The 24,130-nt window shown below is 40.9% G+C and overlaps 1 protein-coding gene across 2 annotated transcripts in view; it reads right to left on the bottom strand.

The window, feature by feature from the left end:
- The window catches only part of PI4KB (phosphatidylinositol 4-kinase beta), a 180,449-nt gene that overhangs the window by 73,515 nt on the left and 82,804 nt on the right, over positions 1-24,130 (bottom strand). The window contains exon 3 of one of the 2 annotated variants that reach the window (XM_085639210.1): positions 16,856-16,900. The exons of the other annotated variant lie outside the window; for it this stretch is intronic. Coding sequence (XP_085495336.1) covers positions 16,856-16,900 — 45 coding nt within the window. The remainder of the gene's footprint in view (positions 1-16,855; positions 16,901-24,130) is intronic. 2 annotated transcript variants of the gene reach the window in all.

Below are 24,130 nucleotides of genomic sequence, written 5' to 3'. Positions count from 1 at the left end.
GTCCCATCGCCTTCCCTGGAGATAGTGAAAGCATTGCTCTTTTTATCTCCTCCCACGAAAGGGAGTCTGACAACCAATCCTTATCCATATCATCTAAACCTACACAGGCCATTTTTTGGAGATAGCTCTCCGGGGTCAAGACTGGTTCAGCCATATATAATGTTTCGTAGTATTTTTTAAAGGCACCCTGAACCAGAAATGGTGTCTCTACAAGTTTTCCATCCATATCTTTAATTTTAACTATCCTAGAACAGGCCTCTCTTTGACGTAGTCTATTAGCGAGAACTCTCCCAACCCTCTCTCCATATTCATAACACTGATTCCTATGTACCTGATAGTTTGCTGCCGCCACATCCGCAAATTCCTGATATATTTTCGCCCGAGCAGCTGCAGCTTCCGCCTGTACCTCCTTAATCCTGCCCCCAACTTTTATTTCTTGAACCAATCTCTGCTCCACCTGGGATAGAACCACCAAGACCTTTAAAAACTCCAAACAATCATTTTTACGTTTCCTTGCTGCAAACCTAAGTGTCTCCCCTCTCACCCCCGCCTTCAGTGTATCCCAGACAACATCAGCCCTTGCAGAACCTATATTCATCTGAAGAAATTCAAGAATCCATTTCTTCATCCAGCTACAATAATCTTCATTAAGAAGAAGCCTTCTGTCAAATGTCCATTTCCTTGTCGCAGACATTAAGCCAGTACACTCAAATTCTAATACCACCGGGTTATGATCCGATATTATTTTAGGTAAAATCCTTATAGATGACTTTGATAAAATAATATCAGAAACCAAAAAATAATCCAATCGTGCCATCTTTCGGTGCGGAGCAGAAAAAAATGTATACCCATCTTGGCCAGGATTAAGCTCAACCCAGGCATCATAAAGCCCTTGATCATAAACAAACGCCTGCAGACCTCTAAACCCTCTCGGCTTCCTTCCCATATAAATTTCGGGTGATCTCAAATTAAAACCAGACGGGAGGTGAATATTTAAGTCGCCACATACTATCATAGGCTGTGGATACAGTGAAAGTTCTGAACTAATCTCCTGGAAAATCTCAGGGGCATCCAAATTTGGCCCATATATTGAACAAAGTGTAATAACTTGGTGAGATATAGCCACCTCGATCATAACCCATCGTCCCAGCCTATCTACCTTTTGCTTCCTTACCTCCATCAACCCTTTCTTAGCCAATATTGCCACTCCCTTTATATTAACAGATTGGGATGTACAAGCTACTAGATCAAGCCCAAGCGTGCCCAGCCAAGCCCTATTGGACCACGCTATATGAGTTTCCTGTAGAAATAACAAATCCCAGGAACAGGAACCTATAATCCTGGCCAACACCCGTCTTTTCCTAAAATTGTTCAGCCCACAGATATTTAGTGTACAACATATTAATTTCCTCATCTAGAATCCTTAACATTCCCAAATTATATCTTCAAAGCCATTTTTATATACTACTTTCGTAAGCTGCATAATTCTTATCAAAAAAATAAATATATCACAATACAATTGCTGTGGTCCGGCAACTAAATCCTGCCTGTTCTGTATGCCTCCTTTCTTATCATAGACCAAATTAACCTTAAACATAGAATCTTTCCTCCTCGCAGAATCTTTTACACCCCTTTCCACCACCAACCCCCCCCTAACCCTAACCCTCCCAGCAACCCTAAACCCCTCCCTCCCCTTCCTCCCCTTACCCTCCTCATGAGGCATCGGGAAAACCTATTCCCTAATGATGATAAGCTTGATGCCCAACTTCCTCCTCTGCGGGTTACCACTGCAATCAGCATACCAAAAAAAAAAAACAGATAAAAACCAGATTTTGAGATATGCTGAAATATATTGACCCCCCAAAAAAAACAGAAAACAGAAAACCAGTAGAGGCACACTAAAGTCAATTAATGTCAATTAATGTCCATGTATCGGCCTACTCATATATTATTGATTCATAAACAAAATGCAGCCAGTATGCAGAAAAAAAAAGATACTTAAATAGACTGAAGATACTCTTTCGCCTTGACTTCAGATGTGAAAAACTGACTGTGGCCACCCCTGACCACCTTCAGTTTAGCCGGATTTTGCAGAAACACCTGACAACCTTTGGACTGAAACAACGGGATAAGCTGTCTAAGCCTCCAACGAAGTTCTACGGTAGGCTGGCAAAAATCTGGCCGAACAAAGAATTCACACCCTTTAGCCTTTCTCCGTTTATTCGGTCGTGCCAGATCGTACAGTTCTTCTCTTGCACGAAAGTTATTCAAGGAAATCAAGATAGCCCTAGGGTAGTCTATGTTTTGTACTTTCTTCTGCACAAAAGGGAATCTATGAGCCCTTTGAACTTCCTTCCGCCACTCCCAATGTCCCAGGTCCGGAAAGGCTTCTGTTAGCAGTTCAATCACAAATTCCAACGGATCCAATCCCTCTTTCTTCTCCGGCACACCTAATATTCTCAGGTTATTGCGTCTAAGTCTATTTTCCAAATCAATAAGTTTCAATTGGACATCACCCCTATCTTCTTTAAAGGATTCCACTATTTTCTTTTGAGCCCCTAGCTCGTCCTCCACCGTAGAGATCCTAGTCTCCGCCTCGTTCATCCTTATGCCAATATCTGAACAAGATCTGGCAACTCTTCTCACAGCATTCTGTAAGCGCTTACAGGCATTCTGGGTACGGGTTAGACCGGCCTGAGTCTCTGCCCTGTGCGTCATTATAAGGTCATATATTGTTGCTAATGTAATCTCTCCAGCTGCCGATTTTCCTTCTGTTGTTGGAGCCGCTCCCTGAAAAGGGACTTCGCCCACTACGGCTGTCCCAGCAAAATTAGGTGAACTCCGTTCATCCCAAGTAGACGAGGCCTCCGAGCCTCTCGTAGTCTCAGATCTAAGCTCCCCTTCGAGCTGCCCCAGGAGCTCAGCAGAATTCCCAAGGACCTCTTCCTCAGGCATCAAACTTGTCCCATCGAGCCAGTCCTGTACTGCACTCTCATTCGAGGACCTATCTGATAATGAAAAAAAATCTTCCACAATTGAATTCTTATCAGGCAAGTCAGATAGGTTATTCACCAACCCCCTACCATCCTGCCGAGTAGACTGCTTCACCACGTCGACGTCGCCCTTCGAATGAGATAGTAACTGCTCAGCGCTCTCCAGAACTCCATCTCCCAGAATCCTGCTCTCTGGACTATCTACAGTGCATGTTGCCAATATGACTTTAATGATCTGAGATTCACAAGTATCCGCACTCTCCTGTGTTCCCACCACTACCGGGGTAGGATCCTTAATCATACCTTGCCCCTTACGTGGCGCATTTTTTAGTTTAAACATTGCGGGGATATGCTGTGGTGCCGCACTCTCATCCGGCGCTTCAGCCGCCACCCTAGCAGCATTAGACAAATTGATTGCTCCATTTACCTCCTGCTGCTTGTCTGAGGGATCGACCAGTCCGTCTCCCACCCTCTCTGCTCTCTCCACCGGCCTCCCTCCAGCCGCCGTCTGCCGTGTTCTCGGTGGCGTACCTGTCCCTTGGGCGTTACCTCTGTTCCGTCCTGACCGCTGATGCTGATTCTTCCCAGCCATTCTGCCTGCTCAAAACTCCAGCAGACTCCAGCAGAAGTGAATGCCGTGCACGTCAGGCAGCCCAGAGCAAAGGCTGTCAGCACCGCCAATCCTCCGATTCAGCCAGGTGAGAGCAACTCTGAGAAAGACCACGAACAGCCAGGTAGCAGGTAGCAGGATAGCGGGACGGACCGGTATACGATAACGAATATCGAGTGTTGAGGGAAGTATAAACGGAGTATAAACGGAGTGAAAAGGACAGCACCGGAGATATCTTCCGCCGTACTCACTGCTCGTAAAGCCGCCTTAACTGCCTTAAATCGCCATTGACTCCCGTACAACGAGGAAACCCGCAGAGGTAAGGGAGATGAGGAGCACCAGCTTAACCGGCCACTGCTGCGGCCGCCATCTTGCCTTTCACACTGGAAAATGATAATTTAAAAAAGCATTAAAAGATGTGTTGTTTTCATTTATTTGCTCCGTTTTGTCATCCATTTTGGAACATGTATTTTGCTATTGTTTTCATAGAAAGTGTTGTAGGACAAGTTTTAGAAGTGGGATGGTTAAAATGGAGACTATGTGTATGTGTTTTGAGTTTTAATCCGTTTACTCATTTTCTGATATAATCATGATTTGCATGTATATGAACTGTTGATTAATTATTCGTTATTTGTGTAAAACGTTGAAATTTGTCATAACGGATTTTTTGGGGAAATAGGAGTATTAATTTTAATACTTGCGTATTCATTTTGTAATGCATTTCAGTTAATTTACGTACAGTTTTTCTCCACATTTTAATACACTTCCCCACCCAAAAACCCCTAATTTCCCTGCATCCCGTGCCAGATTTTATTGTACTTTTTAAAAAAAATATATATATTTTGGCGTTGTAATGGTATGCGTTGTAATTGTTTTCGTTGTAAAAGCACTTAAGTATTTTACTCAGTTTTGCGTTGTAACAGTATTCGTAGTAAAATAATGCGTTGTAATAGTGTTTGCGTTGTAAAAAATGCGTTGTCATGGTATGCGTTGTAATAGCATGCGTTGTAACGTCATACATCCAGTACGGACATCTAAACGGAGATCAGGAGGTCTCATGCAGAAGATGTGGTACCGCAAAGGAAACTCAGCCACACAAGATTTGGAAAGTTTATGAAGGCTGCATCAGCGCTGTTGAATACTGCGACATTGTGGAGCCAGCAGGTGCTCCTGCTGCACTCTTTTTGCGGATTAAGTACAGACCATAGACTTCACTGAATTAGCTTGACTGCTTCTCCAGTTATGCGACTTATCTCATTTTTTCCTACACACTGGGGGCTAATGACCACACTTTTCACCATGATGGGAGTGGCACACTGTACTGCATTTGCACGTTTTGATCTCACGAGGGAAGGCTTCTTAGCAGCCACAGCTTGAACTGATGGGATTAGCACTGTACAGTTTTTGCACCTTAGACCTCCCTTGCGTTTCTTCCTTGCACAGCTGCATTGGCACTTTTGATCTCAAAAGGGATTCCTGCTCTGCAGCCATAGCTTATACAACTGATGAGTTCTACTGCACAGCCTTAGCACTTTAGATTCTAGGAGGGTCCTCCCTCTCGTTGCTTATTTGTTCTGGCTGCCTTAGGGGCCGGATGAGTGCATGCAGAATCTGATGTAATCTCCATTGAACTATTCTTTAGGCACTTTAAAGCTCCCATAGCTCCTCGTTTTCATCCCAGTGGATAACTTGCACATCGGTCTCTGGGAAACATACATTTCCATACATCGCTGTTTGAGCTTGCAGGGCGCACAATGGCAAGCACCAGCTCCCTAACTTATTTAGTTGGGAGCCACTGGTTTTCAACCTTCATGAGATATACAAATTGTCACTGGGTTCATCACATCTGCTTACACAGGTTGCACCAGTTGCTGGTTAAAATTCCCAAGTTTATTATTGTAGTTCTTGTAGCTACCTGTAGCAGAGATTTCCATGACTCGTATTATTTTATTTGTATTCGTTGTGATGCATTTCTACTTCTTTGTACTTTTTTCTTTTCTAAACTGTGTTTTAGCTTGTGTTTCCTCGCACTGCATAATAAATGTATGGATTGCAATGATTTTAAAGAATCGTACAAAAGAATAAAACCTTGAACCCAACCATGGCATACTCACAGCTTGAGGAATGAATTTACAATGGGTCTACAACAAAACATCTATGTGTTTGTGGAAATGGTTCTTCAAAGGTTAAAGCCCGAGTTCTGCTTATCTACCCTACAGAGCAATGTTACTGAACTATTAAATTCTACTTGGAGTGTTAAATGTTTCAATCTGCACATTGGCAGAGCTTGAAAAGGTGCTGGCATAACTATTTTATAAAACGTGAACTGTGGTACTAAAAAATAGACTGACAAACTGACAATTTTTACAAGTACCAAGAAATATTGAACATTAAGTCACTTGTAACCAAAGCGTCTCATATTTTCTCTCAACCAGGAGTTCAATCCAAGAGAAAAGGAGGCTCGGCAGATAACAGAGGCAAGATAATTTCAGATGTCACTGCTACCTAATCCTAACCTGGTCAGTTAAAAAATGAGTATTCACAGAAGGAGCAGCACTTTAGCATACTCCTGTATTAGCCTACAGGCTGCAAAAGTGAGCATATGCACTGTATGTTCTTTCAGATTGAATGTTTGGACTGGACAAGATGTTTTTTTAAATTCAGTCTCAATTTAGGTGTTACATGGGTGTGGTCCATTTTAATGGGGGACAAAAACCTCTTAAAATGTGGCGGCTCATTGGCTCAGTTCCATCTTTGGGTGCCTTTGCTGGCGGTAGGAAGTCGTCTAATGTATGCGGTCTGTTATATAATGTGATGCACACTATCTATTGGTAAATAACCCAATTGATTTTTCCTAAAGAACAATATTTGGTAAAAGCTCCTCATTCTCAAAACAATTTCTTGCTTGTGATTGTAGCAGCAGAAACACTAAAAGGACAAACCTTACAAAGCATCAAATTATTTCATACTTTCTTTCTGTAGGTACGTTGATCAGTGAGGTTTATCAGTCTACCAGAGGAATCCTCAGCAGTCTAGAAATGTTAACATCGAAATTCTACACACCGATGGCTCCAACAATTCTAGATCACTCTTAATTTGTCCAAATCCACAGTTCTCTTCCCTTTTAGTTTTTCTGATAAATACATTCAACTGCTGAATTTAGAGACACCAACACATATAGAGTAACAAAGCTACCTGACAAATTATTAGTTCTATTTCTAGTTATCTCTGCAATAGTACATATAAATCTTTTTTACCTACATTCGTCCTTGAAAGTCGAGGACGCCTGCTGGTAGTCCTATGTTAATAGATACTCAATAATAGGCAGAGAAGAGGCCTGGACGATATATATCTACATATACATAATCCAGCCTGGGCTAGCAAATGCTTTATTCTAACAATCTCATAAATATGTTAACCTCTTCAGTGCCCATGACGAGATAGTCTCGTCATGGAGCACGGTTGCGCTGTGCCCATGACGAGACTATCTCGTCATGAACCCCACCCACTAGTGCAGCGCCCGGCACAGGAGGGGGAAAGGGCGTGGCACTGAAGGGGTTAAGCATATGGACTCCAAATATCTTTAGTTCATTTACTCCCAACTGATTGCGAGGTGTCACCTGTTTTGCATCAACTTATTAGACTTTTTTCTACAAGGAACACACATTTTTCACACATTAAAAAAAAACGTTATTGAGATGGCCGATTTTAATTCTTCCGTTCACGATTTTTGAAGCCTACATGAATCAATTAGACTGCTGTAATTTGAAGAGAGGTATTTTGTCATCAACATGAAACCTTCACATTCGAAAGAAGAATACTGATTACGTTAAGGAAAAGATACTTCATTCTTAAATGGTCAGTTCTGATGTTCTGACAAAATATCGACTGAAACAATCGTCATGAAAGCCTTAAGTACTGTATGCTTATATTTTCACATTAGACACATTGTCGATTTCAGTACTTCATGCTGGAATGATCAAGACACCTTTTCGGCTGACCTCTTGTTTTCCACATCCAGGGTGTTCGTTTTACATTTAAATTTAGAATGAGCTCCAGGATGTATTTATTTAGTTGTTTGATTAGTTGTAAGAGAAGGATTCATTTCTGAAGAAAGATTTTTTGCGTCAGTTCTTATGTCTAGAACATTTGCCACCCACTCACAAAATCCTCAAATTTCAGGTTTAAATCTTTTATTATATCCTAAGTGCCTCTTACTTACTGTCTTCTAATCATGGATGCAACATTGTAGTCATCAAGCAGAATGATGTTACCCTAAATTGTCCATACAATGAAAGTCAAATAAAAATTTAACTAATTAATAATTGCCCGTTTAGTCAGTATTAAATAGTATAACATATTTTGAAGTGAGAATTAAAAGGGAAAGTTGTCTAAATAAGTTTCCATTGCTATTGGAGATTCCTTTGCATCTTTACATGTATAAGAATCCACTTGAGAATCAACCCAGGTTTAAGAAGCAAATTAGTTGGACTTACTGAAAGTTTGTCCAGAGCTTCACTTTGCTTCTGTGCAACCAACTATTGCTTAGAAAGGGTCTGTTGAAGACTTAATCCTTATACATGTGCTGCTCTATGATTTCCAGGCAAAGGTGTGCTAGTCAATTATAAGCAATATTACTAGCAATGTGAGCACATGGTACAGTAAACAAGTTAATTTATAACTCAGACAAGGCCTGATCATAAGGAGCTGAGCCAAAAGCATTGTTCGGATAAAATCCTTAGTATGCCCATATGGTAAAATAGAGCATTAGATACCCCTGACAAGGGAAATATAATGGCAATCAAAGAAGGTATCTTGTATGAATGTTTGACAGTACTCTAGGGAGAATGGCTTGAAGGTGTCAAAGCAGGACTATGTCTTTGAAAGCCAATGATTGGCTCATCAACGAGGACAGCACACAACTCTAAGCCCATCAACGGTGGCTATAATAAAATCCACTTCAGAGTAAAGGTATTAGAAATCACATTGCTGTGTGGGCTGAAACAGTGCTCTTAACGTTTTAGATAAAACATCTTTAAATTAACATGAAGAACCATTTAATAAGGACGGAGGGAGACATAACTTTAGCTCTGGGTATACACAGAGGCATGGGCCAGAAGGATAACACAAATTTCCAAAGACTTAAGGCACTGCGTTGAGTTAGGTCTCCTGTTACAGATTTCACCACTTTCCTCTTTGAAAGGGAAAACTTAGTTGATTGCCAACTTCTTTCGTCTGACCTCCATTTATCATTAAGACAATGATAATCACCGCTCATCATAATAGTATGCTCTTATGAATGACTTTCCCAAGCACTGAACATGTACACATGAATGGCCTTGTCTATTCTTTAGGGCAAACCTTCTCTGAAGAGACCATTTATAAAAACTAAGACACAAAATGTTGATATTTTGTATTTATTTTTTGCGATACAATGCTTCATTTTCAAGTAGAGAGCATCCATTGCTGTTGTGTAGCTTGGATCACTTACTATATAACCCCTATTTGCAACATTCTCAAAAGCGGTCTGCTGAATTACCCAATTTCAAGGAAAGTGTTACTCAAGAGAGCAGCCTCTAAGCCGGCCTATATACCTAATTAACTGATCTATTCAGATTCTGCATTACCCAATTAACATGTCAAATTTCATTTCATGTTAGAACATTATTTTCATAGAACCACTGTCAGTCCGTTCGAATTTTTATACAAAGAATAATTTTTATTATTTCTTTTTTTCTTTTTTGTGTAATGTGTATTATAATTTACACAGGACTTAGAACAGACAAAAACATTTTTTTTGGTTTTACACTTATAATTTTGGTGCAGACATGTTACATAATTAATTAATATAAGAAAGACATCCTAGACATCAGAAACATAAAAAACCATTTGCTAGCCATTCATACTTGCATTTACACTAAAAAGGATAAAGAGAAAACGTTTTTTTTCTGGAAAAAAGGAAAAGTATAGGACCCTAGGATTGGTCAAATTTCTCAGATTGACAAGATGAAATATGTCAGTTTTCAATATCACTGTGTTGGAAGTAATGTCGCGGTCAACGCGCGTTTCAGTGGGAGACCACCTTCTTCAGGACCAACTGCATAATGTTAGAAGATGAGATATATATAAAAGATGTCTGGGTGTCTGCAAGAAAGACAAAGGGAAATGGCATTGGCAAGTAAAAAGGCCAGAATATCCTGTGATACACATTCTCAGTTCACTTACTATAGGACTAAGAATGGCTAAACTCCCTTTCAAGATGGCGTCCAAAAAATACGAAGATACACCTTAATTACAATGTACTGGTCCGTAGTCTCGCGAGAAAAGGATCACGTTAAAGCACGTCAGATCCGTATTCCAACTCTTCGACTTCTCGGCAAAGCTTCTACGTGAACAGGTATGAACTTAATAGTCTAAATGGGGAACAAATTCAGTTTACCGTAGTTCCACCCATTAGTTTTCGTAGCGTTCTAGCCAAACTGCAAGCTATATGCTCTGTTGGCTCCTTGGATCCAATATAATCTAAAAAATTGCCGCCTACCTTGACAGAAGTTTTAGCATTACTTGGGGCCCGACCTCCGATATATATACGTATATATTGGAATATAGGTCTTTGAGACAAGCCACTTTAGAGACTTCACGTGTCTCGTCATATTAATAGCATGCATAAAGCACGAAAGATTTAGGAATGTTTCACAGTTTCGTGCAATTTCCACCACGCGATAGCACGCCATCAAAATCCTTATTAATATCGGCTGATCTTCCAGTCTATAATATACTTATACAGTATGTGTACCATCTTAGGGATAGGCACACCGCCATGACATGTACCTTTTCATTCCCCACAGACAAGCCGGGATTGGAAATAAATGAACAGGAATCATTTTAAAAAACACAGAGACTTGGACTCAGATTCTTGCCTGGCTCTACCCTCATGAATCATTTCATGTTTTGAAAAGGTAACCAAATCCGTGGTATTCAAATGGCCCCACTACCTTATACTTAATTTCATAGACTAACATGGTATGGTTTAGCTCTGTAAAAAAAAGTCTTTTTTTCTTTCTCGCAGGATTGCCGCAGCCGATATCTCAAAATATTTGGACATACAATAACAAATTTCTTAGTGCGATCGTACTTTCCAATTTTAGCTGTTTGAGGTATTTTGGCTCTTACATTAGTTATAGCCATTAGAACCCCATAAAGATTAGCCTGAATAACTAAAACACTTTCTCTTCCAGAAATTATTATCGCTGTACTGTACAGACGACTTTTACAGCGGGTCATATGCCCCTTGCTTGATGACTCATAAGGTAGCCGCCTCAAGCATTACCACCTAGGTGCTGCATGTTCACATCTGGCATTATATATCTTGGGTCTTCCAATGGCACCTACTTTCCTTCAATTTCTACCCTTATAACACCAATGGGTTGCACAAGAGTCGGACTTTGTCTCACATTTCACTCTTCTGTGAATGATCCACACGGCTTTGTCTGACACACATCTATGATGCACGATGAGCACTCAAGTAGTATAATAGTTATGTATCAAGGAAGTAATCTCCTTTTGAAATTAATTGCATTCCCTTTTACTTGCCAATGCCATTTCCCTTTGTCTTTCTTGCAGACACCCAGACATCTTTTATATATATCTCATCTTCTAACATTATGCAGTTGGTCCTGAAGAAGGTGGTCTCACACTGAAACGCGCGTTGACCGCGACATTACTTCCAACACAGTGATATTGAAAACTGACATTTTTCATCTTGTCAATCTGAGAAATTGGACCAATCCAAGGGTCCTATACTTTTCCTTTTTTCCCAATTTTCCTTTAGAAAAAAAACCCTTTTCTCTTTATCCTTTTTTGTATGAATGCAAGTATGAATGGCTAGCAAATGGTTTTTCATGTTTCGGATGTCTAGGATGCCTTTCTTATATTAATTATGTAACATGTTTGCACCAAAATTATAAGTGTAAAACCAAAAAAAATGTTTTTGTCTGTTCTAAGTCATGTGTAAATTATAAAACACATTACACAAAAAAGAAAAAAAGAAATAATAAAAATTATTCTTTGTATAAAAATTCTAACGGACTGACAGTGGTTCTATGAAAATAATGTTATAACATGAAATGAAATTTGACATGTTAATTGGGTAATGCAGAATCTGAATAGATCAGTTAATTAGGTATATAGGCCGGCTTAGAGGTTTCTATTTCATATTTTTGTGCCTTCTCCCTCCTCTAGGGCCTTAATTTACGTAGGGAGATCCTTTGTTTATATTAACTCAAGAGAGCAGCTTCATTCTCTATCACCCTAAGCCTTTTTTTCTTTCTTCAAATACTTTGTTTTTTTAACAAAGTATACAAAAGTGTATAGCAGTGTTAACCGCTATTGCAAAAAAAAAGAAATTCTATGAAAGGTGTCCCTTGCAGTTTCTAAATGTAGTGCATCAGTGTGAGGGATGTCTCTCTGAATCAATGCAGTATTTTGCCGTTAAAGCTTTATAACAATGAACCATAGAGCAAGTCTGAATGCCCTCAGTTCCAACTATTTTCTCTTGTATCGCAAGCATGCCTGCTGTGTGCATTATCTAGAAGTGGCAGACCAAAAAACTCCCTTTCAGAAAGTTCTTTAGATTTTACCAATGCAAGAATTCCACTACAATTGAGATGTGTGGATTTCCCTTTGCCTGTGCCCGCTGGTTGAACAGGCACTCTTGTAGAGGCTTCATTCATAAGAATGGATATAGAACTAGGAATATACATGCCCAATGGGGATTTAATCACACTGGCTTTCAGACATACAGAGTAAAGGAAGAAAGAAATTACATTGAATTATATAACTTTTCTCTTATTCATAGAGTATTTTGAGAACATACAATCACTCCCTAAAATTAAATTTATTGTGAAGACTGAAGTAGCAACCTATACACATTAACTTTATGTCCTACCCATTTCAGGTGAGTCACAGTTCATTCTGTAGCTCGAGGACATTTTCAAACATTTCCTACTCAGAGCAGCTTGCTAAGGAGATAGGGGAATGACTGTGCAAATACAACCCTTTTTGAAATGGAAAGCATAAATGCTAGGCACTTGGAGAAAGCCTAACAATTTAATATCAAGCAGTAGGGATGTTTGTACAGTTTTGTCTCATGGTCACCTGGGGTTGCCTCCCAGTACATTAGAATGTTAAACGTGTGGGCCATAAATAATTTCTGTACTGGTTTGCAAAAACGCAAGACTGCAATTCATGACTCCATTAAAGATTGACTTTTTTTTACAATGCTTTGATGCAGGCTCAAGAACCGTAGACAGAGGGAAACAATCTTAGCTGATTAGGTACATTTTCTAACAATGAGGGATGTTGTTGACGACCAAACTCTTAACAAGAAAACTGATGTATTCTGTTTCATTCTGAAGTTAAAAACGTTGTAGATATGACAGTAGGTTGTTTGGTGGCAATAGTTGAAGCGTTCATCTAAAACGTCTACAAAGATTTACATCTTCCAAGGCACAGCAGTTATTTATTACACCACGCCCCTCACGTCCATTAGGAAACCTACCCGCTGCACAGTCTCAGACTGCTCTAGTTTATAAACTGTGATGGTGGTCTTAAAACCGGTAGCGACTAGACCATGAACCATTCTCTACAGTGGACAAAACTGTATGCTGAAGAGTGCTCAGACATTCAACGGATTCAAAATGATAAACTATTTCTTGACTTTTGTGTAAGATGTTTCCAGTGGTGTTGCCCTAGAGGTCAACGGTCTGAATCAGACTTTCCCTGATCGCCTCTGAAACCTGTCTTTCAACCCCAGCCTATCCCCACTCTAACTACCCTGCCCTCCATGTCTCTCACTCTTGACACAAGAGTTGCAAAACGTAGAGCAACATCAAAAGAGGATCACCACATTTTGAAACTAATCTCACAGGTATGTGATATATGGTATGATGGCATGCATTAGGGGTACTCTGTGTATATCTATGAAGGCCTGCCACATTCCTTAAAACAGGCTATTTAGACAGCTTTCTACTGATGGCACACAAATTAGATGGCAGCTGTTCAGCAGATGTTAACTTTTGCATACAGTTGGATTCTATCTGTCTGCGTCCTATGCTCAATGGACAAACTTATGCTCAATTTAGTTCTAAGAAATGGCTAAAAGCTTAAACTTTGTACTTCATTAAACTACTTAATAAATAAGTAATGAAACATCTGGTAAAACCTCAAACTTTCGTTCCTCTACAGCATGAGGAGTTTATATTAAACTGAAAATCAAGTCAATTCACACCAAAACATTTCGAACATTCCTTGGCAGTCAATCACAATGCGGAGTGAGAAATTGCAGGATTGTTAAATTTAATAAAAACCACAGAGCAGAAAAAAAACTGAATGTACACTGCTCCAAGATATGACATTATCTGAAGATGCGAAACCTGAAAGATTATACAATGTTATTAATAGAGATTGGGTAGTGCAAACACCGTTGTGGGTACCAGAAGAAAAGGGTCCTGGGGAAGAAAGTTGTGAACACTGGGCTAGGGGTCAAATTAAGAGGAGCTGAGACAGACAGACTGTGGTATTGAAGCAAGGGCCCTGGAGGTGCTAGGGGATAAAGAATCGGATGATGGGAGTAGGACTATGGGAGAGGAAGGCTTGGGCCCTGCAACATGAGAACTCAGAAACGGAGATTTTAAAAATGGCACAAAGTGCCAAGGAACCAAACATCCACAAACACAGAGACAGTAGGCATACACACAAGTCAGTGTTCTGTGCCACGCGGGGAAATCCAAGGCAATTGCTGTGATTTAGCAATATTACCCAAGTAACACAAGTCTGTGCTAAGCCATCGCTTCTAACGAGGTACACAGGCTACTTTTAAAGGACTGTTCCAGGTTCAACAACAAGATGGCAATGTAATCAAATCTGCATTAATACTGCCAAATGTGGGGAGAGGGGAACCTCTATATTAAGATATATTACTATAGTCTAAAGCTCCTAATTGTCTTCATCTTACACTGGAACGCACTGCAGACGTAGTAAATCTTAAGAGTAGATCTCTGGGAATACAGCAAAACTTTGGGAACAGGCTACAAAACTTAGAAATGGGTTTGTTTAATTAGGCAAACAAAGCCATTTACCTTTAAGGTTTGGAGAAAAAAAAGCAACAGTAGCACCAAAGTAAATGAATAAGTGCATATCCCCTGCTTCCGTCCTTATTATGGTTCAATCATCATTTAAATGGAGCAATGGCAACATCGTAAGCGTGTCAAACCAATTCATCAGGCTTTAGAAATCAGGTTATGTTAAGGGACAATCATCCCACAAGGAGCTCTAAGATTTTTTCTCAACAAGTTCATAGCTGTAAACAGGAAAGAAGAGGATGCTGCACATGGGGTCTATACCAATTAGTCTGCATGTTCATGACAATGGGTAGAGTTGGCCAAGGGAAGCTGTGTGAATGCCAATTTTTATTTTATTTAATCAGACAAATGGAAATTAGACAAAAGCATTTAAATCAATTTTTTCAAGGTATGGTATTCCATCATTATTAGTCACATGGTTGTAAGAGCATAAACTGATACTGAGGCAGCAAGGCTATATCAAGACGTTTGGATGAGGGACGAAGTCAACTGGCTGTAATTTAACGCATCAATAAAAACCAGCTGCAAACAGTGAAAAGGACAGTAATGTCAATTAATAAGAAAAGCAGTAAATAAATGTCATCCTTTGGTGTCCAAACCTTAGCTGTATTTCCTTTGTGGTGACTTTTCGAAGCTGAATAGGGACAAGCAGATTTCATGCCATTTTGTGAAGAATACTTACCTCAGAAAATTGGAAACAAACCATGTATGAGAAATATACGTAAATCATTATGGTTAGAACAGACGAATATAAAGTATTTTAGATTAAATATTAGTTTAAGAAAGGGTTATAAGAAATTAGACTGATCTTATTGAGTAAGGCGAATTTCCAGAGAGGCACACTGATTGTGGGTGTTTGGGTAAAAGTCTGAAACGAACAAAAGAGACACAATTTTCTTGAGAAGACAGCATTTCCTCTTACATACTTTACAAAAAATGACTCCAACGCCTCCTTTTTTTGAAGTTGACAACAGGCTACTGATCAACCATAAAAAACCTTGGTACCAAACAAAGCGCAACTCTCCTTGATCATCAACCAACAGTATTCGAAAATGTCCCATAACCCTTCCACAAGAAACATATTTCTAATACATCCTCATCCATATCCCACTACAGCTTCACAAGTTCTCTACTGGAGACACAAGCTGCCAGCTAAAATCCTCTGGTGTTCGGAGACGCAGAGAACAGCCTGGCCACTACCAAACATCATTATTTGCAGGCTTTGCTCTCCCAAGACCTTTTTATTCCCGGAAACACCAACATAACTGTATAAGCAAAGGGAACGGAAAATGTTTCAGTATATATCAAATTCTGTTACAGTGCTATGAATCTGCTCGTTCATACAATCAAGTTGACTTTTTTCTAAATAAGTAGCGTCTGTGAGGGAAGACCAAATTATTCTGTAGGATGACCGAATAAGCCTGTAATTAGTCATAGACAACAACTACATCACCTATACAATAAAGAGGGAAAGGAGCTCAAACATTCTGGGCATTTGAAGATACAATTACATGCAAGTAACCTGCAAGAACAGAACCTGTCTATTGTGCCCAAAGCAAAACTTCATCAAGTTGAGCACCAAGACATAAATTCAATGGCCTCATGTCAGGACCCAGATAATCAAGCTGCAACAATGCTGCTCTGAGTTTCTTCCCTGCAAATATGCTTTTCTTGTCTATTAAACAATATAAACGATAGGAGCTTCTCTATCAAAGAACAGAATTTTCATACCACCTTCTTACGTTCTCTCATGGCGCAGTGAGAGGGGTGTGAGCACTGCCAGACAGGACAAAGGACAACACTGGGCTCAAGCTTGAGCACAGCTAGCCAAACAAACAGTCGCTGGTAGTTCTGTACTAAGCACATGCGGTGCACAGGATCACAAACAGAATCAGCCAAAAGAAAGACATGCACTGTGTCTAGTATATGGGGCGCCATTCACAGCAGGAAGGCCCTTACCAGGTGACCAGGACCTATCCCAGTGCAGCCAAAAACACGCTCAGTCGAACACTCCTAGGAGCGTGCCGCTTTGGTAAAGGAAATGCTGTTGTGAAAAGGAAAGAAGGAAGGAAGCCAGCCACCCAGCCATGGAAATAAAACTGGCGACTTACGGAGCAGAACGATTTATCGAGACTTTCCGAACTCGATGAAAGTTCCTGGGAAATGGAAGAGAGGTTGTGGAAGGAGAAGGAGAGATAATAGGAGGGGTATGGAGAGAAGAAAAAGTCAACAATTAAGCTCCACTTTCATCAAAGTCACTTTTGTTCATTTTGTTTTTCAATATGAGATAATCTCCAATTAACTATTCCCCAGTTTAGCGCCTCCATAGGGAGGGGATGTTGGGATAAACATTGGGCATTACTACTGTGGTCAGCAAAACTCAACTGCAGTGAAAATCTTTCTGGCAGTAACAGGCCTTATTCCAAGCATGGAACCAAGAAAAGCATATCTATCATGTTAAATGCCTGCCGGCAGAAGCAGAGGGTGCTAGTCGGAGATTCGGAGGGGGGAGCAAATATCACTTTAGAACCAAGGGTCATTTTCCTTGAAAATGTGCACAAACCCTGCTTTTCTTACCATGGAGCTTTCAAAGGTAAGGCTTCTTCAATAAACATGGAGACAAATTTTATTGTTTTATAACAACATATACACAAATTACATTAGGGACACACAGCAGCGATAATAGCCATTACACATGGATTAGACCTAAAAAAGAAAATTCATGTTAGAAGCGACAAAAACTGGACCTAAAATTATATTTTAGACCGGTCTTCGGCTGTAAACAGACTCCTGATGTCCTTCAAGAAAGAACACGGTTCCTTTGTTAATACAAACGGACTGAAATCAACAGTGACATTTCCATGCAAACATACATTTTTATGATTCGCCCCCAGATTGCATTGCAGTGAAGTAGGTCTTCCTTCCTCCAACTTGGCTGCAAACTATTTCCAAGTTCCATTGTTGTTTGAAGGGCATCTTTCCTTCCTGCTGCTGAAGTCACACGGACAATGATCACTGAGCTCTTAATATAACTCTACGGAGGAGTCTCATCGATTATTGGACAATAAGGGGAAAATACATATTTCTAGCATATCTTGCCGAGTTACTTTGGAGTGGCCCCAAAGCTTGATAGAGCAATCAGGTATGCCGGCAAACAGGGCAGCTATGTATGAAGGTGTGTTCTGGCTTTACGGCATACTGGGGGTCCAATCTTTAGGCCACAGATTAGCCAGCGAGGTTATCGGAATAAAAAAAAGAACACACTTCCCCCTAGGGGAGTTGAAAAGTAAATAATCTGTGCGGGTTTGTTTTACCTTAAAATATAGTGTGCCTCCATGTATTACTTGCTGTTTCCCTATGATCGTTTGAAGCCTGCAGATCTCATCCAGTACAAATGATGCAATATTTGATGTAACACTTCGGACTGGTGTTAAGTCTAGCTCTGTGTGCTCCTGATTTGGGCACCTAAGGATTTGGGCATTGAAATCAAACAACGTGCCCAGAATCACAGAAACTGTTCAAATCGGCAAATGAGGACAAAGGCACAAATCTGAAATTCCAGTTGGCACTTTAGCCAGGACGAAAGGTCACAGAGCAGAAATACCTTGTGGCGTGTGGACATTCTGATTAACAGTGACCACGTTCAGTCAAACCCTCATCTGAAGGAGTTTACCACAAAATCTATGCGGTGTTAATAAAAGAACACTGGAACAATAACTCCACTTACTAAAGAAGAAGAAGAAGTAGCTCCAACTGAATGTAGTATGCCCCATCTTTCACTGGGATTCATATGGTGAACGGATAGATCTGGCGGAGATGAGGTTACAGAGGGTTTAAAGGACTGCTCTAAGTACTCAGATCAGAACGGATGTCCTGGGAGGTGTGGGCTTATTGATGGATGGACTACCTTTTTCTCAAGCAATTAGGCAATTGTTGATTTTATCACAAATATGAACATACTAGATCGGTAACCTAAGTACTAACTATTGCAAAAAGCAATAGTAATGTCAAGGCGTTCAAGCGGTTACTGCCCTGTCTAAGGCACTGTGAATAAAGCGCAGTAATCGCTTGCGCAGTGACCACGTTGTGTGCAGCCTGTCTGTCCAACACACCGCACTGTACAGTTTACATCGCTCTGAGGCCTGCCCAGTATTTTTATGCTTTCAAGGTCAATAAAATGATAATCACCATGCGAGTAAAAGTGACGCCTCGTGTATTGCACTTCAAATCTGCAAGACTGTCTGAAAGTAGCCCATAAAGACCAGTTGATACTGTTATGCTTGCCAAAAGAGTTGATGACTCATTTTTTTGTCACATTAACTATCACAGGTTTCCTTACTTTACAGTGGGGCTAGCAGCACTGGCAATGGATGAGCATTACTTCATTTAAATACATTGAGGTAGTAAGCCACCTTAGCCCATGTAACTTGCACGCAGCAGAACTATCTGCCTATAGTTAACTCTTCAAAACTCGGCTAAGTGTCCATGCTGGGCTTCACCATGCAGAGCTGTAACCAACCTTTAGACGTTTCAGACCAGTCTTCTGCCACTTCTGTTTGCCCCTCACCTTTACTAATAAAGGTTTCTTAAAGGGGCTCATATTTCTCCTAAATCCTACCCGCGTGTGTGAACTGATAGAGTAAGCTTTAGATTTCTAAAATATTATTTTTTTTAAACGCACTATCCTTTTTTTTTTTTTACTTTTACATTAAAACATTTTTTTTTTTATTACTCTACGCGGTTGGTCTCCTGTCGACTTATAACAATCAATGTGTTAAAACTTTTAAGACACTCCTCATCAGAGTTATACCAGGAGGGGCCTGATGGTAATTGGGAAATCTGACAGCGCTGAGGTGTACGCCTTGTGATCATATTACCATAACCAGAAAAACAAGACTATTGCCTGCTGGGTTATTTAAGAGAGTCAGATGGCTGTAGGTTTGATATCTCTCCCAATACAACTCTTCCCAGCACACAGCAGTCACAAGTTAGACATGCAGAATAATAAACTGTTGAACAGGTGACCAAAAGAGGATAATATTTTCTTTAATGTGACTCTGTACCTCTAGTACTCATGCTCATGTTTAGCCCCAAAATGTAGGTATACAACCTACTACTGGAAGACAGTCTTTATTTAAAGCTGAATAATCATAGATTGGAAGGCTGCTACTACTGCTACTACTACATAGGCACGGACATGTAGTAACTAGATGTTGTATCTCATAATAAGTGGTTTTGAGCGATTGCAGAGGTAAGTTGGAGGCAGTTGTCATCTGAAGAGCTTCTAAAGACCAGGCATAACTATCTCCTTAATTGTATCCTTCCTTGACATTATATGGACAGATACCACAGCACAATAACAACTGAGAAGAGGAGAAAGGCAGCATCAAGTAGTCAATGTATTATGAAAACCGATTACTAATCCCTGCGAGCGACATTGTGCACTGACTTCTGCGAAAATAAACAGCACAGTGCTTGCTGAAAGCGCGCTAGGAAGACCCGGTAGTCGGCCTGCAGATCTGACAGGAGCAAGCCTGCAGGATGTAATGGAAGACACTTGGGGACTTGAGGAATGGATAGGCATTCAATGGAAGAGATGCCTTTCCCTTTTAAGAGTTAAAGATATAGGAATTTTAGAAAGGACCTTGCCTGCATTCATGCCAGATTCCTTGTTTTGTCCAACAGAAGTGAAGAGGATAATTGATCAGCAAACATAAGAGCAGGATGTGCTGTAATAAACTCGGAGAACACCTTTAGGATGGATGAGTATGTATTCAAATCGGTAAAGACCCTCGAGTCCCCCTGAGTTCCTGAATCTTCCCTGTTCTCTTTGACATGTGTCCTGCTGCTGTTCAAGCTTAGATATCTTCTCATTTTCTCACTCGTTCATGAAAAACAGCTTTTCTTTTTTCCTGCTACTTTTCTTTTTCCCACTCCTCCATGGATTCTTTTTTACGCGAAAAACATGTGCATTTTTGGTTTCCTCAGCCTTACCAGATACATACCTCTCCTTCGCTGGCTTACTATTCATACTCTAATTAAGTTTCATTTTGTCTACTTGTTAGCATTGGAAAATACGATGTCAGTGTACGCCATGACATATGTACGCATAACAACGAACTTGCATCACTGTTTTTGATTCCACCCGATATGACCTCCCCATTAACAGAGTCAGAAATACGTAGTCAGGCAGGCCCTGAAACCTAGACCTGAAGCAACTGAATGACAGACCACAGGTGGGGTGACATGTAGCCAGTAGATGAATGGCGAACAGGAAAAACCCTGATCAATCCCACAGATAGGCAGCAACACCACAATGCTCCAAGGAGATTGGCCCCAATTAAAACACATTTGACCGGAGGGGTGCGCATTCCCTAATCATCATCAAGTTAGATGCCACATGAGGTTAGGAACACTCAGCCAATCAGAACACAGAATGCACACTACACGCAGTGATCACGTGCTCCCCATCCCGGACATCTGGACACGTACCCACTGGCCAACACAGTGTCCACGAAAGGCCGAGACCCACCTGTGCTCTATATCAGGTAGTCAGATTTAGGACTCTGTGACTAGGCCCGGATTTCTTTCTCTAAAGGAATGTACATATTGTTTTAGGACTCTCCGAGAAATCGATAGAATGCTGGCCAAAACCAATGTACTTTGAGACAGTCTTCAGACCCCGACTCTGTCGCTGTTCTCCCGGTCGCAGCGTTTAATTAAACCAACTGTTCCTGTTTTGCCAAACGCCTCTTACCTTTTATTTTTCAAGGTAAATTCACATTCGAGCAACATATTTTTAAATGAATTTATTCTTTGGCCACTCCTTATTTAGGTTCTTAAGTTTCTCTGTAAAACCCACTAGATACATCGTTCTGCTTCATTATTTTTCTTATATGTTCTGTTCTGTATCCCACATTTATATTCTTTCACTATTACTCCCAAACTGTGCAATGAAACCTTTTTCTATGGGAAGTGCAACATCTAAATGTCTTAAGCAATTGCAAAAATAACATTTTAACATAATCTACTTACGTATGACGTCGTTGGCTTAGTTTTCTTATTATCATGCATAATTAAGGTTACCGATCGACACCAGACATTACTAGACATCTCCCTCACAACTGCCGTGCTGTTGGGCCGAGTGCCGCCCTCCCACGGGCCCCACCACGCTCCAAGAAGAATGTGTGCAGTGTTTGACTGACCCCCCTCCTCCTTCTCTATCTGGGGGTGTGGTGTGCTGCGGTGTGGCACAGCAGCCGGCAAGCTCTGAATCTCATGTTTTAGCGTACACGAGCGTATAGAAGAGAGCTGCCTTCGAGCAAGGACTGCGGAGCACCGTCAGAACAGTTCAAGTAGGTTAAGTAAACTAAGCAGTGGTAATCAGAGGCCCTATCCTTGCCCTATTCTCGCCCCCTTTCTAGCTCTAAACTTCACCTCCTGTGGGACGAAGTGGGTTTTCTCTACTTTTGGGGTGGCAACAGCCCGAATGAGATCAGGAAGGATAAGGGAAGAGATGCCGCCACTGTCGCTCAAGTCCAGGCGGGGGAGGTTAAAAAAGCAAACCCATGCCCAGTCCAACTCAGTGCCTGCACTCATCAGCTGGAATCAAGAGCAGGACTGCGCGCAAGATCAAGCAACAGTAACAGAGCAAGAGCATGAACTCTGCAAGGGTATGAAGCAGTGCGTCCCCTCCACCGCCACCAATGCTATTCGTTTCAACCAGCCCAAGATCTACACAAAGTTTCACTTCTTAAAAGACATTGGGTCAGCATTGTACTCCAGCAACGCTGCACTTACAAAATTACAATCTCCCATGCTGCCTATGCAACCCAATGTTTCAGCTCAAGTCTGCAAAGTGGATCTACATCAGGATAATCAATCGACTAAACAACTGTCAACTAGCCCCACATCACAAGAAGGGCCTACGACGGCTCAATCGGACATCACTGCTTTCATACCAACAGATATCCCAGGGCCTTCGAGCAAGAGGCCAAGAAGAAGCACGAGCCATCAAGGGCGGCATCTAGGGTCTCCAAGGGCTCAGCCCGTGGTCCAAGTGCTAAAACAATTTTTAGAAATCGCAGAAGCCTCAAAACCAACGCAGAAGGATGGCGTGGGACCCGGGAAACATTTTGCTAACGAACACGACACAGAGACCATAGAGACCTCAACTGCAAAGAAAGAGGAAACAAAGAGCTGGAATCATCACTGGCCATACTAGTATAAATAATAGCTCATACTTTGGTAATCTTAGTGACGTTAACACCAATCTTAGCATGGGCAATGATTTGGGAAGTGGAAACTCAAGTGGAAATCCAACAACAAATCCCTTTTAAACTTGCATCAAAGAAACGAATCGGAGGTCTTAGGGCCAACAGCCATAACCTCGACTCGGGAAAGGAGGACGACCACGACTTTGATCGCGTCACTGACAAGCATACCACAATCTGACTCTCAAGAGTATGAGCAGGATAACAACTCGGAGGTCGACCAACCAAACTCAGAAGACGTACTAAACCAAGGGCAGTTCAGCCCCCAAATCTCCTCTAATAACCAAAGCTGTATAAATCAGACGAACTTCACTGTCAACGAATCTGAATTGGCAAAGGCACAAAACATCAGCGCTTGGGATTCTTTACTGAATATAATCCAACTGGCCGTAAACGCCTTGCAATTTTAATCAGAAAAAATGGAGATACAGTTAACACTACTGAACACTCTGGCCGTTTTCACCGCCGGCATAGATGAAAAACTGGGTAACCTAAACAGCCTGATCATAAGAGCTCAAACAACTTCTAATCTCAAATGCAACTGCGAACAGGTTGTCGAAAAATTACCTACTTTACCCCTAATGCTTAATAGCATGTTAACAGAGATTAAAAGTGTAACGACAAAAGCAACAACGACAAATACAAAACACACGCAGGTGGTCTCAAACATCGCGGAGGGACCTGAAATCAACTGTCTGGCAGAAACTCAACAGCAGGGCAATGTCACTAAGGTAATGGCAATGGCTACTTCTAGTGTCTCTAAAAATGGCGAAGAATCAAAACTAAATGCTAAACAGCGCCTCCAACAAAAAGGGAAAGGTCGGAATCGAAAGCCAGACAAAAGCATGTCTACCTACTTCCCCATCTTCGCCGATTCGCATGACAGTCACGCCAACTACGAAAACATCCTAGACACCACAAGTAGTCCATCAATACATGATCTTTCTCTTGCGAATACTTTAGAACAATCCCTGGAACCTGAAAGTTCTCAAAATCTGAAACTGCGCACCTGCGCATACGTAAATAAAGAAAAGCCAAATCAAACAACAACTACCTCAACTCTACAACAAGAAGAAGGGAGAAGCCAAAGAGACCCATTTAATTCAAAAACAA

The sequence above is a fragment of the Triturus cristatus genome, chromosome 12 (assembly GCF_964204655.1).
Source record: "Triturus cristatus chromosome 12, aTriCri1.1, whole genome shotgun sequence".
NCBI classification, from domain to species: domain Eukaryota; kingdom Metazoa; phylum Chordata; class Amphibia; order Caudata; family Salamandridae; genus Triturus; species Triturus cristatus.
This window is presented reverse-complemented; position numbering and strand designations above follow the sequence as displayed.